General features: G+C 38.3%; 1 protein-coding gene across 3 annotated transcripts in view; it reads right to left on the reverse strand.

The window, feature by feature from the left end:
- Nucleotides 1-16,524, reverse strand: part of LOC126364371 (protein tramtrack, beta isoform-like) — a 434,570-nt gene that overhangs the window by 116,237 nt on the left and 301,809 nt on the right. For 2 of the 3 annotated variants that reach the window (XM_050008052.1, XM_050008054.1), the window contains exon 5: nucleotides 4,762-5,029. The exons of the other annotated variant lie outside the window; for it this stretch is intronic. In XM_050008052.1, coding sequence (XP_049864009.1) covers nucleotides 4,762-5,029 — 268 coding nt within the window. The remainder of the gene's footprint in view (nucleotides 1-4,761; nucleotides 5,030-16,524) is intronic. 3 annotated transcript variants of the gene reach the window in all.

Below are 16,524 nucleotides of genomic sequence, written 5' to 3' on the forward strand. Positions count from 1 at the left end.
GTCTCACAGGCCCTACACTGACGGTTAGCACCATCTATAGGGAAATTCTGGTTTCATACTTCTACACCTGGTAGGCTTAGTCATGGGTAAAGTAGGCAATAGACTTCCATTTATTGTTAAAATACTGGGTAAAAACAATCAGCCTGTGAAAGAAATTGCTTACAAAACACACATGCAACCCATCCTGGAATATTGCTCAAGGGTTGGGAGCTGTACAAAATAGGACTAATAGGGGATATTGAATGTATACAGAGAAGGGCACCACAAATGGTCACACGTATGATTCATGGGAAAGTTTCACAGAGATGCTGAAGAAACTGAACTGGAAGAATCCTCCAGGTAAACACAAACTATCCCAATAAATCCTACTTACAAAGTTTCAAGGTCAACCTTTAAATGATGGCTCCAGGAACATACTACAACCCCGTAAACATCACTGCTGCAGGGATCGTGACTAAAAGATTAGATTAATTACAGAATACATGGAGGCATTTAAACAATCATTTTTCCTGCATACTATCCTTGAATGGAATGGATAAAAGCCCTAATAACTAATACAACACAACATACCCTCTTCCATGCACTTCACAGTAATTAGCAGATTCCAGACAAGGATGAAGAAGGAAAAATAATTTACATGTAGACTATGCATCCATACCAACAGTTGATAATCAGGATTTATATTCTGGTGCAAAGTCCTACAGTATAACATGTTGCTCAAAGAGATCAGGCAGGAAACTGGAAATCCCAAATATTCCAAGAAGTGAGAGATCACAGAAATAAGCTCTGCTTAACACTAGTGTTCATATTAAACAGGTCCTGATTTTACTGGTATATGTTGTTGTTGTGGTCTTCAGTCCAGAGATTGGCCACATGCTACTCAATCCTGTGCAAGCCTCTTCATCTCCGAATAACTGCTGCAATCCACATCCCTCTGAATCTACTTAGTATATTCATCTCTTGGTCTCTCTCTCCAATTTTTACCCTGTACACTTCCCCCCAATACTAAATTGGTGATCCCTTGATGCCTCAGAACATGTCCTACCAACCAATCCTTTCTTCTAGTCAAATTGTGCCACCGATTCCTCTTCGCCCCAGTTCTATTCAGTACCTTCTCATTAGTTACATGATATGCCCATCTAATCTTCACCTTTTTCTGCAGAGCACCACATTTCAAAAGTGTCTATTCTCTTCTTGTCTAAATTAGTTATCACCCATATTTCACTTCCAAACATGACTCACTCCATGCAAATACCTTTTAGAAAGTACTTCCTGACATAAATCTATACTTGATGTTAACAAATTTCTCTTCTTCAGAAACGCTTTCCTTTCCATAGTCAGTCTACATTTTATATTCTCCCTACATCAACAGTCATCAGTTATTTTGATCCCCAAATAGCAAAACTCATTTACTACTTTAAGTGTCTCACTTACGAATCTAATTCCCTCAGCATCACCTGATTTAATTCGACTACATCATAGTATCCTTGTTTTGCTTTTGTTGATGTTCATCTTATATCCTCCTTTCAAGACACTGTCTATACCTTTCAGCTGCTGTTCAAGATACTTTGCTGTCTCTGACAGAATTACAATGTCGTCAGCAAAACTCAAAGTGTTTAATTTTTCACTGGGGATTAATTCTTACCCCAAATTTTTATTTTTATTTCCTTTACTGCTTGCTCAATATACAGATTGAATAACATCAGAGATAGGCTACAACCCCGTCTCATTAGCTTCCCAACCACTGCTTTCCTTTCATGTCCCTCGACTCTAATAGCTGCCATCTGGTTTCTGTACGACTTGTATTTTATCTCTACCACCTTCAGAATTTGAAATAGAGTATTCCAGTCAACATTGTCAAAAGCTTTCTCTAAGTCTGCAAATGCTACACATAGGTTTGCCTGTTATATAGGCAGCTGATATTTGTCTCTATAAAATTACATAAATTATTTGTTGAAATATTAGATAACAACAGCAGCTGAGTATTATATAAGAAGTCTTTTTTATTTCATTTTTTTTTTCAAAATTACCATTTTCCTCTAATATAAAAACTTAAGGTAATGAAGAAGTAATTGCTGTAATTTTATTACGAGTGTGAGTAGGTAAGTACTAGTCATAATTTTGTAGTTCTTTTCACACTTTATAAAGGTAGTCTGCAGTGGTTGCTTCCGCCATTTACTGGGGGACTCATTCCTCACCTGCAAAGGTTCTTCTTCAAGTTGAGATTTACTGAACAGGACAAGTGAGTGAATCAATGAATGAATGAGTGCACTTGATTTTTTTTTACTTGCCCTCCAGCTGTCATTTTCACTACTGCACAGTATAAGATCACTTACTTTTGCATAAATTCCAGCACAGATACATGAAGCTAAAATAATTATATTGTCCTCATGCTACTGCAGTATGGTATAAGATGAAGGAAATCTGTTTACAGCAGAACTGCAAGAAAACTAAGCAGGGTGGATTTTCTAACAGACATGGCGTGGAACTTATAAGAATTTATGATTTCTGAATACATCATTCACTTTCATCTGTATTTACATGTACATCTATATCTCTACTGCAAATCCCACTTTACATCTCTATTGCAAATGCCACATTTCAGTGTGTGTCAGACAGTACTTCTGATGTGTATCAGCTTTACCCCCTTTGCTCTTCCAATCATGAATGGCGGACATGAATGAAAACTACAGCTAAGTCTCTAAATAAGCACAAATTAATATGTTAATATGAAATTTAAGTCTAATTTATGTAATAGACCATTTGTCATGCCAGTAAAAATACATGCCTAATTTTGTAATCAAGTTACATAATTCTTATAAAAAAGGACAATTCATGTTATGAATTGAAGAAGAACATTTAAGATTAGACATAATTATGCTGTCTTAGACACCACAACAGTTATGGAGCAATTCTGACTATATTATAAGTGAATGAGTGACAAAGAGCTGCAAGAGACCAAGTTCCTTGGTGCTCTGTGGTGTTCTTTGAATTGAAAAATTCTTGTTTGTCATAATAAGAAAAAAAAAAAGGACAGTTACGGAGGTGGTGTGGTTTTTTTTTCCCCCAGCTAGGCCATTATTGTTGGCCTCCCACCATGTTTAATTTCAGATTTATTTGAAGTTTTCTGAAGTACTACTACATTATTAAGTGTAGAACGTGTAAATACAAAGTGGTTTAAGGTGACTTTTTCACTGAACATGCCATTCTGTCATATTCAACACAGAACAGACTACTGCTTGGACAGTTGGATTCCAAATGGACTGATTACCAACATGAACCTGCTTGTGGTCTAGCTTTCCAAACTAAGATATGTTCCCCACCATAGTCATTATTTTCAAGATTCATTTTATTGTCTTTAGTATCAATAATTATCCAAATAAGGGACAAGCTACATACACTTGTTGTCTCCAAATAGCCATTGCCTTTCTGCAGAATCTATGTCGAGCTTTATATTGTTCAAGCAGAGTTTAGGTGCAGTGTTGTGGAGCCTCAAGGGATTAAGGCTTTCGGATTATTTATTCGAAGCTCTATGTGACTTTCAGCAGCATGTCATACAGGCACACTAAGAAAACAACTACCATTGACCATCATTTTTTGTGGAAAGAACATTACTAGAGAAACTTCGATTCAGTATTAGGATTAATATTTTTTTACAACCAGTGACATTTTATATTCACACCAAACAACAGATTTTTTTTCTTGAGCTCCAAGTGTAATATCTCTTCTGCAAAAGCCCAAAGTTCTATGTCTGTCAGACAGTACTTCTGATGCCCATCAGGTTTACCCCCTTTCCTCTTCCAGTCATGAATGGTGGACAGGAACAAAAACTGAAGATAAGTCTCAATATCAGCACAAATTTCTCTGACCTGTGTCATATTGCAAAATGTTAATATAAAATTTAAGTTTAATTTATGTAATAGACCATTTGCCATGCCGTTCAAAGGTTAGACTATAACTTTAAAGTTGGTAGTTGAGAGACTCCCTCAGTTATGAGTGATTTCCAGCACAGCAATTATCTGTTCTAGTCAGATACAGATATTATTACATTTGAAATTGATTTATCTCATAGATCCATTTGAGTTAATAATTACTGAGAAGTAGGGAATATCTTATTTAGCTTCTGATTGCCCTGGATGATGATACCAGAATGAACTTTCCCATTACGCATCCTCACCCTGCAACCACATACATGCAGGATAAGCTTGTCCTCTCCATTCCTCCATCTTTTAGGACTCCAGAAAAAAGTGCAAGGACAGTAACTCTGAGGACTTTTTCCTTTACCTAAAAAGCATCTTTACTTTTACTGAGATTATTACTGACATTTTTGTTCATATTTGGAGCATTGCCTTTCTTTCTGTCATTTGCTGACATTTTGAAGAAGGTGATCAATAGAGACATAATTTTTTGTGCTGTTCAAGTTCTCTGTCCACAAATAGTACATAGCAGATATCGAAATTATTTCAAAGTGAGAGGCATGCAATGGAAATGTTATGCCTTGTAGTACATATTTTCTAAATAATTTATTATGCATGATAACACTATTGCGTTAATCTTTACTTAACAAGTCAGTTAATCAATAACTGTTGTGTATTAAACATATCATATTACCTAAAAACATGGCTTTCATTAAGACTTCTAATTGCAAATATTACATTACAAATTTCGTCATTAACTATCAAACAGGCAATGTAATTTCACCCAGTAGAAACAAAAAGTAATCAATGATGAAGACAAAGTGCAAATCAGGGTACTGCTAACCTTTCTCCATGGGTCACGTTGTGCTTTACTTTCATGTGTGTTTTTAGGTGATCTCTCCGGTTGTGAACCGTTTTACACAACAAACATTTGAAGTATTTTGGGTTGTGGTAATGATAATGGTGCCACTTGTTAGAAACAATTTTACCACATAACTGACACTGGTGAAGAGATGTGCTATTATAACCATCCCCAGGTAATGTCCTGAAGATGGAATTAGTGGTTCCTCTTTTATTACAACTTGAGTTTTCCAAGTCTTCTGGATAATTTCCTGAAATGTAGAAAGCAACGAAATGATACCAGTTGCTTATGGTGAGAACAAAGGACAACACTCATATTCTCTGGCAAAATTACAATTCTATAACTGAAGTGCCGATACCTGATTTTCTTTTCTTACATGAGATTTTGTGAAAGCCATTACTATTGGCCCACCAGCTACCAGATTTTATGAAGAAATTTTTTTCATTTACATGAGTATGTACATGAGTATGCAAGCAACAGCTTTTACTATTCTGTTTCATTAATGGGTAATCTAAAGGGGTATGTCCTAATGACTTTATAGATTGCAAAGGATATGATGAAAACACTACATTAAGCAAAAATTACAGCTGAATGTTAAAGTAATTTTTTTTCTTAAGGACAGTGGGATTAAGTGATTGTGCATCACAAAGGGAAGCACAAAAGGTACAGAACTGATGGGAAGAAGATGCACTACACAAGCTTAACAATGAGTGCAAGAATATATGTATGTCAAACTAAATACAGATCTCAGTTTTTGTCTCAGCAAAATAAAGGTAAACAAAAAGTCTTATTTGTGGCATTATGGCTACCTCAGTGCAATGTTGACAAATTTGATAAGTGAGTCTTTGAACTCTGGAAACACAATATTGCCCTGTAGAAGAGAAAAGAGAAGAATATGTGCAATTTTTAAATTATTAAATCAAATCGTTACCCAAGATGCATGATGGTAGGGAACGTCAAATAGAGGACCATAAATCTTAATGTACCATTCAAAATAGTTGACAGTAGTGGACACTGGAAAACAGTAGACTACTATTTTGGTATTGCTGGCAAGTATGTCTATTACTACAGCCAAACTCATCAATAACTTTCAAAATCTATCTTAATTATCCAAAACTTGGATGAATCTCCTAAAAAGCACTAAACATTCCTTTCACAATACCCTCCATCCAAGATTTTAGTCCCCTTCTGGCTGTTCATTCATTGGTTATCTTAATAAACATACTGTCACTGTTAAGTGTTGTATTTGACTGATTACCCCACTTTCAGATTTGGACATGATTCTGGTGACAATGTGAGAATGGTGGAGTGCCGGGTACTTCAAAACATCTGCATCACCATGGCACCAATTATTCAATGTAAAAACCATCACCTACATGGACAGGAACCAGAATACAAGCAGTACAACATTCCTAAACAGCAGTAAGTCAGTTGTGCATCATGTATCCATAAGTGTTCTTTGCAGATGCTGGTCACAACCTGATGAAATGGCTGAAAGGATTTACAACCGAGCCACCGGGTATAACAGATGTAATGATGTGTTTGGCGAAAGCGATCTTTCACTTGGATGGTACAGCTCTGCAGTAGTGTGAGAACAATGAGAAGCTCAGTAGCTGAGACAAGATTTGATGACAACTAGCAACATGTCCACTCAGCAGAAGAATAATTGAAGAACTGGACCCAATGTCACATGAAACAACGCAGTCCCACATACAGAATGTTTTAGCTCTATGCCACATTGCGGATCTGAATATGACAGGAGCTGAGAAACTTTCTGGTGAAAGAGGTCACAGAAGGCATGTACCAAGCCCTCCTGTCAGCAACTGCTCATATCAGTATCTGTGTTTGTATGTTTGTGTCTATGTTCTCAAATGTGTGATAGCTCAGATTCTAACAGGACCAAATCCTACTTTTGATCATGATGAACTCCTTTGTTTTCACTTACATGTTCGGTACAATGCATAGTGGAAGGGTTTCCTATTACAGGCTCCCAAAACAAAGCTCCTGTTATTGCTGATCTGGTTTTGTTGGCTGCTTTCAGCTGGGTTGGCTGGAGAGACCATAACTATGTTGTCACCCATCACCGTCTTTCAGTATTGGATGATGTTCTTCTCTTAGCTATGGACGGGCTGTTACATAAGATTCTACTCCCGTCCACCCTATAGTGAGATATGCTTCAGTTTGTACATCAGGTACATTGTGGGGGGGGGGGGTCTCGTATACCAATTTCTTGGCCTGTTGGTTGGCACATGCTTCAGCCTTTCAGCCTAGTGTCAATGGTGACATTGTACATCTTGTAGGAGCCTGCTCTCAGTGTGCCACGCAACAAGTGGCACTCTCTCAGTGGTCTGCACCGCAGTCTCCATGGGAACATGTTTATGTTGATTTTGTGGTATCCTTCCTAAATTCTTACTGGTTGTTGGTTGTCAATGGTTCCTCTAAATTGCCACACATTATCTGCTGTCCTTCAGTGTCATGCTTGGTAATGATTCAGGCCCCCACCAAATTTTGTTTTATTGACGGATTTCTTTATAGGCTTGTGACAGATAATAGTCCACATTTTGTGTCTGAGGCCTTTCACAGTTTCTACATCCATTAAGGCATTCACCGTATGACTGCTACTCGTTTTAACCCCCCCCCCCCCCCCCCCCCCCAATCTAACGTTGAGGTGGAACATCTCATCCACACATTTAGCATTGAAATGAAGAAGTACATCACAGACTTCTGCATGGACGACACCTTTACATGCATCTTGAGTTGATACAGGTTTACGTTGGTGGGGATCAGAGTCCAGCAAAAATGCTCCATAGTTGCTGGCAACACACACCCTCCCACATCTGCTCATGCACCCAACCAACACCCATTAGCATGGCTCTTATTGTGGTTCGCTCCTGGCTCTGCAGTCTGGGATCAGGAGTTCAGCTGCCGACCAAAGTGGATTCCAACCAAGGTCCACAGCTGACGAGGCAGCCACCTGCGTAGGGCGTGTGCTAGTGATGGGCTGCTGGCACACCATCTCAGCAATGGTTGTGGGTGTGCCGGCGCTGCCTCTGCCTGCTTCCTCAGTGCCTGTTCTGGCCTGGCGGTGCATCCCTACCCTAATTGCGGGTCTGCCCTCTTATTCAATGTCACCACCTCCTACCTCTCCTCTGGTGTCCAGCCCCGGATGTCTACTGCCAGACCTTCCCACAATGCTTTGCTGCCACCAGCTGGCACCTTTGGATCCTTTGACACCAGCATCCCTTGTGGCACTGACAGATGACTGGTACCATCAATATCAGTGCTGTTCCATCATGTCGGATAACCAGATATCTAGATACCACTAGCACTTTTTTCACTGATCCTTTCTTATGATAATTCACATTGGAGCAGCTGCAGCATGACTCCTCAGCCACGCCACATCTACTCCTCTTCACTGGTTCTAGCCTGGAATCGCCTTCTGCTGCCACTGTCATTGCCTAAGGCAGCCACCACAGAGGCTATGGATGTCTCAGCAGTTGCCTCGATGCCCACATTGGTGGAGCAGCCTTTCCACTATGTGAAGGGGTGCTATAATCTTGTATGTAATACTTGGGTATATGCTGTGTCACCAGACTGTTGGGGCATTACACTGTGAATGTTCAAGCAACGGCATCTGCACAGGCTGCAACCAGTGGTCAACTGCAGTGGACCACATGACTTTTGCACCACTGTGCCATCTACCAGAGCTCTCCTCTTTAAAAGTGCTGTGCAGCAGACACTCCCTATCATATTGTGTTGATACTTACTGACAGCAACTGCTTGTATCATTACCTACATTGTTTCTGTGCTGTTGTGTATGTTCTCAAGTGTTGTTTGCTTGTAGGTGAAAGGAGAATAAACTTTGGTTCATTGTGGCCTTGCTGTTGCTTCTGTCTTACAGTACAACAGTGATGTTGTAGGTGAAAAAACTGGAATTTCTTCATCTACTTTAATGCTTTAACTGTGGTTGCAGCAACATCATTGGAAACTCTGCTTACTCTGTCCTTGTTTAAAGCAGTGGGCTTCTTGAACTAGTGGTTTTCTCTCATCCCAGAAATGGTTTGGCCTTTGGGAAATCTTGTTTCCTGATCACACTGTATTTGTTCAGTTTCTTTCTGTGGAAAAAAAATGCCTGAAATGTTATCATTGCAGAACTTAAATAGATCATGGGGTGTCTACATTCACTTATCTAAAGGCTTCTACTAACTACCATATTCTTTGCTACCAAAGTAAACTGCAAAGAGATGTAATGTGGCCTGGCTGTTCTCCCAATGAAAACCTTGAACAGCTTCATGAATGACAGATGAATAATTCTCAGCAAAATCCATCAAAATGATCACTCCACCATTTGCAAGATTTTCTTTCAGGTGGCTCAGATATGAACTTTTTTTAATGAAATGGTTGCTTGTCAGGCCATGAATTTTTAGAACCAGTACCTCTAAATGCTCTTCTACAGTTGTATGATAAAGTTCTAGTCATCCATCTCAGTACGAACAAATTGTTTGTATTCTATAATTTCAGTTATAACTGATTTTATTATCTGTTTACTCACTAATGTCACATTCAAACAAATACGCTGTATATGGAAAATAATAAATTCAAGCAATTATTTTCAGCCACAAGTGGGCATGGGTCACAAATGAAACAATATAGCTTGTGAAGCTTGAAGTATTCTAATTCAGAATATAGCAAGATAAAAAAGATCAAAGAACATACAGTTGAGATAAGGGATCCCAAAACTATGCAAAATTTGTCACTCAAAACTTTTTCATCATATTTGTTCGTGCATATATTTTTATATAAAAAGAGAGAGGCTATGGTACAAAAATCACAAGGAGGCAATATGGCTGTGTGTGATATTACCAATTTCTTGGCTGAATCCCTCGATAAAATTATCATTTACAGCTGGTTAAAGAAAAACCCTGCAACTTTTTCAACAAGTACAGCTATCACCAGATGTATTTACAAATCATATCAGTAAGGTCTCCTTATTCAGCACAAAAGTTGTTTAAGTATACAAAAGCAGGGGCTTCTAAGGTAAGAGTACCTTTCATGAGAATTATGCAAAGTTGGTTCTTTGGACTGCATATACATTGTGAAAATTTTGGGGCTCTACCTATGAGAGGCTGTGGAATGGAACCATATGAGGTGTCAAGTAGAAACTTTGTACTCATCATTCCCATACAATTTCATTAAATTTGGAAATGGTCAAGTGGGAATCCTCGGTTCACTTGACATGCAGTGACCTGTTGTCTAGTCTACTTAAGAAAACCAATGTATTTTAATATAGAAGAAAGCAGAGATGTTCCTGAAGAGACAACTAGAATAAAACATTGCAATATTATAATCCAATAAATTAATTTATGTTTGTGTGAAAATACTCTTCAATGGAGTAGGAGGAATTACCCAAGAGAAAGTTTTTTAATTCAATCTTAAACTCAATCACATATTCCATAAAATATTTGACAAGCAGGTCAGTGAATGAGGGCCAGTGAACAGCAGCTACCTCCAACCCATTTCCTCCAATCAAGAAAAAAAATCTCTGGCAATCAAACTAGCATTCTGTCCCATTAAACATACAGTGTCAGTTTTAAGAAAACCGGAACATATAAAACACAATGTCTGGTACAAATGTATCCATGAGCTGCTACCCCCTGCCTCACTCCAACCCTCTCCTTACTTCAGACCCTGATATGTTCTTGTAACAAGGTCTAAAAGATTGTTGAATATGTGTAAACGTGTATATCCAACTCCTTTCTATAGCAATTTTGAGTCCTTGAATCTTTGTACAGGTTATTTTTGCCTCTAGTAGTATAGAATGTTTTTCACTATTATTTAGAAAAAAAGGGGTTACTGAAAAGATGAAGGATATTAAAAGTATTTGTGTAATGTGAAACAGTTGTAAATCACAAAACATTTTGGAAAAGGATCTGAGTCTTGTCAAAATTTGATGTAAACCCATCTGTCTTGAACCATCGATTGTTGTTTTAAAATATTTCATCTGGTACCTTTTGTTAAGATAAATGGTACTACTTTTTATTTCTGTGCTTTTATCATCTGCAAAGGGGAAAAAATTTGCATCTCCTGACAATGCAAGAGGAAGATCATTTTCACAGTGTCCCAGGAAGAATGGTCAGTATTGATGGACTTGACAGGAATGCCCATTTGACACAAAATGCTTCATAAGGGCATATGCTCTATTCTACATTGTTTCTGAGATAGAGTGCTTTTAATGTATATTTGTTTTGGGGCTGGTCATTTTAAAACTACGAATCATGAGACAGAATTATATGCATGTCTTATGAAATTTGTTTATTGAACACCTTGAGGACATTCAGCTGGCTACATGGTCTGCAATACACTTTCAGCATGATGGAGCCCCTCCACATTTTACATGATGTGTGAGGGAACATCTTAACTGCACTTACCTAATCGTGGTATTGGTTGTGGTAGTACCATTAATTGGTAACCAGGAACACCAGACCCTAAATCATTATACTTTTGTTTATGGGATTCATTGAAATATATGGTGTACAAATGAAAGGTGAATATGCAAGATGAATTGCTCAGTCACTTCATGGATGCCACTGCCCTCATTAGGGAACATGCAGAGACACTCAAACAAGCAACACAGCATGTTCTTCCAAGAGTGCACAAGGGCACTGGGATAGCTGAACATTTATTGCTATAATGTGGCATGTTCAATAATGCTTAGAGGTGAATGTGTTAAAAATATGTAGTTTTCAGTTGATACTCTGTTAAACACAAACTGTAATGTTTACTATGCATTTTCATGTGTAAGTCTCACAATGTACAAAAAACAAAGATTCCAAGACTTACCAAGCGGGAAAGCTCTGGTAGACAGGCCCACTAAAATAAGACACAAACACACACACAAAATTTCTAGCTTTCGCAACCAACGGTTACTTCTTCAGGAAAGAGGGAAGGAGAGGGAAAGACGAAAGGATGTGGGTTTTAAGGGAGAGGGTAAGGAGTCATTCCAATCCCGGGAGTGGAAAGACTTACCTTAGGGGGAAAAAGGATAGGTATATACTCCCCCGCGCGCGCGCGCACACACACACACACACACACACACACACACACACACACACACACACACACACATCCATCCATACATATACAGACACAAGCAGACATATTTACAGGCAAAGAGTTTGGGCAGAGATGTCAGTCGAGGTGGAAGTACAGAGGCAAAGATGATGTTGAATGACAGGTGAGGTATGAGTGGCAGCAACTTGAAATTAGCGGAGATTGAGGCCTGGTGGATAACGAGAAGAGAGGATATATTGAAGGGCAAGTTCCTATCTCCGGAGTTCGGATAGGTTGGTGTTGGTGGGAAGTATACAGAAAACCCGGACGGTGTAACACTGTGCCAAGATGTGCTGGCCGTGCACCAAGGCGTTTTTAGCCACAGGGTGATCCTCATTACCAACAAACACTGTCTGCCTGTGTCCATTCATGCGAATGGACAGTTTGTTGCTGGTCATTGTCACATAGAAAGCGTCACAGTGTAGGCAGGTCAGTTGGTTAATCACGTGGGTGCTTTCACACGTGGCTCTGCCTTTGACCGTGTACACCTTCCGGGTTATAGGACTGGAGTAGGTGGTGGTGGGAGGGTGCATAGGACAGGTTTTACACCGGGGACGGTTACAAGGGTAGGAGCCAGAGGGTAGGGAAGGTGGTTTCGTTCATCCCTATGAAATCCCCAAACCACCCTATGAAATCCCCAAACCACCTTCCCTACCCTCTGGCTCCTACCCTTGTAACCGCCCCCGGTGTAAAACCTGTTCTATGCACCCTCCCACCACCACCTACTCCAGTCCTATAATCTGGAAGGTGTACACGGTCAAAGGCAGAGCCACGTGTGAAAGCACCCACTTGATTTACCAACTGACCTGCCTACACTGTGACGCTTTCTATGTGGCAATGACCAGCAACAAACTGTCCATTCGCATGAATGGACACAGGCAGACAGTGTTTGTTGGTAATGAGGATCACCCTGTGGCTAAAAACGCCTTGGTGCACGGCCAGCACATCTTGGCACAGTGTTACACCGTCCGGGTTATCTGGATACTTCCCACCAACACCAACCTATCCAAACTCCGGAGATGGGAACTTGCCCTTCAATATATCCTCTCTCCTCGTTATCCACCAGGCCTCAATCTCTGCTAATTTCAAGTTGCTGCCACTCATACCTCACCTGTCATTCAACATCATCTTTGCCTCTGCACTTCTGCCTCGACTGATATCTCTGCCCAAACTCTTTGCCTGTAAATATGTCTGCTTGTGTCTGTATATGTATGGATGGATATGTGTGTGTGTGTGTGTGTGTGTGTGTGTGTGTGTGTGTGTGTGTGCGGGAGTATATACCTATCCTTTTATCCCCCTAAGGTAAGTCTTTCTGCTCCCGGGATTGGAATGACTCCTTACCCTGTCCCTTAAAACCCACATCCTTTCATCTTTCCCTCTTCTTCCCTCTTTCCTGAAGAAGCAACTGTTGGTTGCGAAATCTAGAAATTTTGTGTGTGTGTTTGTATGTTATTTTATTGTGCCTGTCTACCGGCGTTTTCCCGCTTGGTAAGTCTTGGAATCTTTGTTTTTAATATATTTTTCCCATGTGGAAGTTTCTTTCTATTTTATTTATCTCACAATGTACTGAAAAATATACAAAAAATAACATATATTAAATGTGTTCTATATTAGGAACTAATCAGAAAAATTTCCATATAAGGTTTTTTTTTTTCTTTGGTTCAGATCCATGAAAATGATAATTCATCCAGGTACAGCCTGTACAGGTCAGAAACAACAGTGAACCCAAAATAGAACACTGGTACACCGTGCTCGATTGCTTCAAATTTCATGTGCCTATTGCTGTATGATTGATGTGGAATTGACCTTTTGTCAAGCAGATAAGATGAAAAACATGAATCTGCTTCATCTATTATTCAATAACATTATAACTCTAGGATGAAGATACAGTAGTTCACATATTCAAAAGTCTTTGGTAAGTCAAAAAATATTCTCCATGGGAATAATTTCCATACAAAGAATTCAATAACAGTCACTTCTGTATACTGAAATATTTCAGCATAAATGCAATAATACTTGGGCACAGAGTTTTGCGGGTCAGTAAAACTATGGCATCTTTCAAAATTATCACGTCTTCCACTGCCATTTTTTTTTCTTTTTTTTTTTAAAGACTAGTTTTACTGAAAACTCAACCCTGTCAGATTGCAGCCCTTTTCACTGTCAGTAGGTTCTAACACCACCAAGAAGGTTTTAGAGCCAACTTGGCATTCAGAATAAATTAAAATGATGGCCAAAATGCATACAGTTCATTTCTACAACAATATAAAGAAGCAGAATTTCTTCCTAATACATCAATATTCTCAAAGGACCACATTTATACAGATATTTAGAATGAAAATCATAGTATACTTTTCCACCAAATCTAAATAAATTAACTCCATAAGACATATGAGAAATAAATAAATTCTTATTAAATAGTTACCTTTGGCTAAGCTTTTCATTAGAAATCTGCACATCAGTAGGTTGGGAAAACTTTGGGACAAGCTGATGTGTTAATGACACTGAAACTGGATAGTCTAAATTCAAAGATGTAGTTAAGAAGACTGCTGCATAATAGATAGGACTCACAGGTATTAAATAAGAGAAGAAATCTCTTCATATTTGGAACAAGGAACATGAGGAAGCAACAGAAAAGAAGAAACAGTTTTGTTAACACGCGAGCCAGGCAAAAATTGGAGGACTGGGAAGAATACAAAACATGAGCAAGAACAGTGAAAAAGCATGCGAAGAAACTCCATAGAGAGTCTAGAGGAGTAGACTATATGCAATTATTAAGCCTGAACTTATATGCATGGGAGGCAAAAAATCAACAAATAATATGACGAAATATGACAGTAAGGAGGAAACAGATGCCTTAAATCTCATTTTGTATAATCCAGTACCTTGGAGTTGATTCTTTGATTCTGTAAAGAACTCTTGTGTCTGAGGCTGACAAAGTTACATGGCGATTGGGGGGGGGGGGGGGGGGGTTTAGTATGAGAAATATAAATGGTACTGAACACAAAGAACTGCAGAAAGCACTAAAGGGAAGATGACTTCCTGAAACTGATAATATGGATATGGTACTGTAATACATATTTGAAGAAGCAAAGCAAGGTTTGTTGGAAATCATCAGTTAGTGATGGATGCAAGTGATGATTCCAAATCAGTGTAAATATGATGTATTAGTTCCCGTACTCAAAGACACAAATCACAACAACAACTGAGGGATCAGGGCCTTCTAATTAAGACAGTGAAACTTGTGTCCAAGCCACAAAAAATAAAAAAAAGATAGAATTCACCAATGAACCGTAGAAAATGTATTCTAACACATGATGGAAGACAAATAAAAAGCAGCCATGGTGCAGGAAAGCCAAATGCATGGTGTATTAAGTTAAATCTGTGGTTGGTTTTGGTTTGCAGCCACAGGACACAAACAATATAAATAAAAGGAAAAATAAAGGAACACCCACTGAGGATCTCACAATTGTGGTGAAACATATTTGGGTATTAAAGCACAAGAATAATTGTGTACTTGAAAAAAGGCTTAAAATTACAGTACGATAGTATTTATACTTTGAATGTTAGCTTTAAAACAGGATGGTTAAACCTTCATCTAGCCAATGAATCGCACAGTTTCTGTAAAGGTACATACTACTTTGAATTTTTTAAATGAATCCTTCCAAAAATGAGAGAATGGAACCACAGCACCTGTGTAGTATTTGTTTATGATGTTAAAGCTTTTTGTACAGTAAGGAGCAGTAAGCCGTGGGACAGGTGGGGAATCCCACACTACCTTGCAGGGGAATATAAAATCTTCATGACAAGATTTAAATATGTGTGATCATAGTCCAGATAAAAAATAATCACAGTGTGTAACTGTGAGTGTATCACAAAGCTGTGCTATGTCACTGATTTTATTCTAATTATACACTGAAACCAGTGTACAAGAACTGAAGGCAAAACTTTTAGAATTAGGTTTTAATATGAATAATGACCATTTTGATCTGACGATCCAGATTGTAGGTGATCAAGTAACAGTTTCAAGCACTGAAGACATTGCAGCAAACTCTCCTTGAATCAAGAGACTAATGAAGAAGAGCAAATTTTGAAATATTGCTGAATCTATAGCTTTTTATGGACCACCCAAAGACTGCTGTAAGTTAATTATTAATAAAAGAAATCTATTTAGTTGGTTGAAACATTCGTATTCAGTTTCTTGGAAAAGAATTTTTATTAAAATTCTGTGTTTCTTTTTCTCAGTCTTATCAATGTCTGTTTTCCTGTTCAAAATCAGTGTTTCTTATCCATAGAGGCATTCTGGTCTAATTACTGTATCATAACATTTTAATTTTATGTCGTTGCAGATACGTTTCTTGTTGTAGTTATTTTGAGTAAGTCGATATGTAGTTTCCATGGCATCTAATTTCATTTGCTTTTTGTTTCAGCTCCATTTTCCTAAATGGTTTTACCAAGATATTTAAATAATGGGACTCATTTTAATTTTGGTCTTTGAGATTTGGTTCATTTGTTTGAGATCATGTACCCTTTCTTTTGAAAAAAACATCTGGAGATTACTTTTCCTGCTTTTTTTCATGATTGCAAGTGTTTTCAGATCAATACTTCATTCTTTTAATTTTTGGAAGAGCAATTTAC

The sequence above is a fragment of the Schistocerca gregaria genome, chromosome 1, assembly GCF_023897955.1.
Source record: "Schistocerca gregaria isolate iqSchGreg1 chromosome 1, iqSchGreg1.2, whole genome shotgun sequence".
Lineage (NCBI taxonomy): Eukaryota > Metazoa > Arthropoda > Insecta > Orthoptera > Acrididae > Schistocerca > Schistocerca gregaria.